General features: G+C 29.4%; 1 protein-coding gene across 2 annotated transcripts; it reads right to left on the reverse strand.

Annotated features, from left to right (window-relative positions):
- Nucleotides 1-503: 503 nt before the first annotated feature.
- On the reverse strand, nucleotides 504-2,143 carry LOC110696783. 2 transcript variants are annotated; one of them, XM_021874124.1, is made up of 4 exons: nucleotides 1,509-2,143; nucleotides 1,337-1,396; nucleotides 1,084-1,168; nucleotides 504-724 (listed from the first exon to the last, which is right to left on the reverse strand). In XM_021874124.1, exons 1-4 carry the CDS (start codon nucleotides 1,863-1,865, stop codon nucleotides 699-701), a joined length of 528 nt encoding a protein of 175 aa, XP_021729816.1. In that variant the 5' UTR covers nucleotides 1,866-2,143; the 3' UTR covers nucleotides 504-698. The 2 variants fall into 2 exon arrangements, with proteins under 2 accessions (XP_021729816.1, XP_021729817.1); XM_021874125.1 differs by lacking the exon at nucleotides 1,084-1,168 and having other exon boundaries at nucleotides 1,509-2,142.
- Nucleotides 2,144-2,433: the final 290 nt, after the last annotated feature.

A 2,433-nucleotide genomic window follows, 5' to 3' on the forward strand; every position in this document is an offset into this window, starting at 1 on the left:
TCGTATCCAATACTTAATATCAAATACGAAGTATTATTTACACAAGCGTCGTTGTCTTTTTTGTACCCTTACATACAAGTGTAAACAATTTAGCTTTTATATCCATACAATGAATAAGACATATAAATATAGTATTATTCCATATTACTCTACTATTGATTACGCCAACCTTTTAATTTGTTCTCAACAAAAAATCTTATTAATAATCCGAGTGTTTAGAGTATACAATTAATCTGTCCCTAATTTGTTATAAGAATCACTAATACTTCGTATTTGGATAGTATTAGCATATTGAACAAATCCTTGAATTGTAAATGACAAACTACACTTTTGTGCTGGAAAGAAAGGGCATGGGACACCATTTAGAATTTGGGAGTAAGTAATTATTTGAATATTTATTTGTTCTCAGGTTGTTTCCCATTTTATTGACAAAAACAGATGAAAAGAAGACAAGAAGAAAAACAAAGAGAAAAATAATTAATAATAATATATAAAATTAATGATAAAAAAAGTGAAGAAGACAGAATCAATATCTACTACGATCTTTAATAACACCTGTTTCTTTCAGCATCTACAACATTTCTTAATCTCTCCCTCTTTGAGAGAGTAGGAAAAATTAATTAGTTACATTTTTGAGGGAATTGATTAATTAATTTAATTAATTAACTTTGTTGCTCATCATTGGCTTTTTCATTCTCTCATTCCCACCTTCTTCTTAACTGACCTGTCAAAAGAGATGCACAAATGATTAGTCTTCAGGCCTTTCTTCTTCCTTCTAAAATTATTTTTTGTTTATTTATTCTATTCAATAAAAAAATAATATTGTTATTGGCAAGAAATAATAGTCACACAAAGGAATGTACAAAACAATAAACAAAAAAATTATTAGATTTTCAAACATATCCTTGTTTTAAATTATTTGATGAACAATATAGATAAAACTAGTACGATAAAAGTTTAGTTTTTTATTTTTTTTTTATTTTTTTTTTATTTTTTAAGAACGATAAAAGCATACTCTCAATTACGGTAGTTGAGACAATTTTCTACTCATATTAATTTCGAATAGAGGGAGTATATAATTACCAGGTTGTGTATAATTATCTGTATCATCTCTTACATTAGAAGACTGCCAAAAAGAACCATGGTGATTATTGTATGAAGAATTTCCCTAAAAATCAAAAAAAAAAAAAAAAAAAAAAAAAAAAAAAGAAAAATCACCAATATTGAATATATAGTATATACATAGAATAATATTAAAAAAAAAAAAAAAAAAAAGTATATACATAGAATAAAAGTACAAGGCATATTCTATGATAGGGGCTAATAAAATTTCTACCTGATAGTGGGTTGCTGATAAATTTTCTGAGAAGTCCATAGTAGAGGAATTATCATATATCTGCAAAATAATTATCATAAGTAAACATTAACTTAACTATAATTATGATTAGCAAATCTTAACTACCAAACTTATCACATTATTAGTAGTATAGTATGGCATAACAAAATACCTTAGAATGTGTAATGCCAGGAGAACTAGCAGTGTCATCAAGATGATGTTGTTGTTTACTTGCAACTTTCTTATGCTCTTTGCTTGACTTCTTTGATCTCTTATCACTTTTTTTCGACGATTTTCGACTGTACGATTGTTGATCAACTTCTTGATGAAGAAAATGAGGAGGACCAGAGGATGCATCAGACACCATAGATAAGTCCTCTACACCATCATCATCGTTGTGAGTCGAATTTAATCTATAACTTTGATGGTAATCACCAATGTTATTTGTTCTTGGTATGTATGACTCTTCTAAGTAGACGGTCCACCCTGATTCACACTCATTACTCCATTCTGAAGCCGCAATATCCATCTTTGGTCTAATTTTTTGGCGTAGTGGATAGAGCTACAAAGACAAATGATGTAAACGAGATTTGATCCCCAGGTCTTAAATACCAGGTCTCGAGACTTCAAATGATATGAAATGGATAGAAGTTGTATATTTGATATGAATTGGAGGGAGTTGGTGTTCACTCTATATAAGGAGAGAAAAAGGGTGGAAATGAAAAAGGGTAGAATATAATAAAATGACATTGATGTATAATATAATGTTTATAGGCTAAATTTGTCCTTTACTTAAAATGTTGCTACACCTCAATTTATGATCATATGATTAATGAATCAAAAATGCCAGTTGGCAGTGCTCTTTTTAATTTGAAAGTGAGGTAGTAAAGAGAAAGAAAGAGGAGGGGGTGGGTGAAGCCTGTTATTGTCAAGTAGTAGGATAGGTGATTAATGGACAAATTTGTGATTATTGAAGATGTTATGTTATGAATTGAATAATGGGGTTGAGTATATTTGTTACTTTGCTAACAGAAACTCCTTTTACTTGATTTGACTTATGACCTTTGACGCCTGATGTGGCATCTACGTCGTCCACA

Source organism: Chenopodium quinoa, unplaced genomic scaffold, assembly GCF_001683475.1.
Source record: "Chenopodium quinoa cultivar QQ74 unplaced genomic scaffold, ASM168347v1, whole genome shotgun sequence".
Classification (NCBI taxonomy): domain Eukaryota; kingdom Viridiplantae; phylum Streptophyta; class Magnoliopsida; order Caryophyllales; family Amaranthaceae; genus Chenopodium; species Chenopodium quinoa.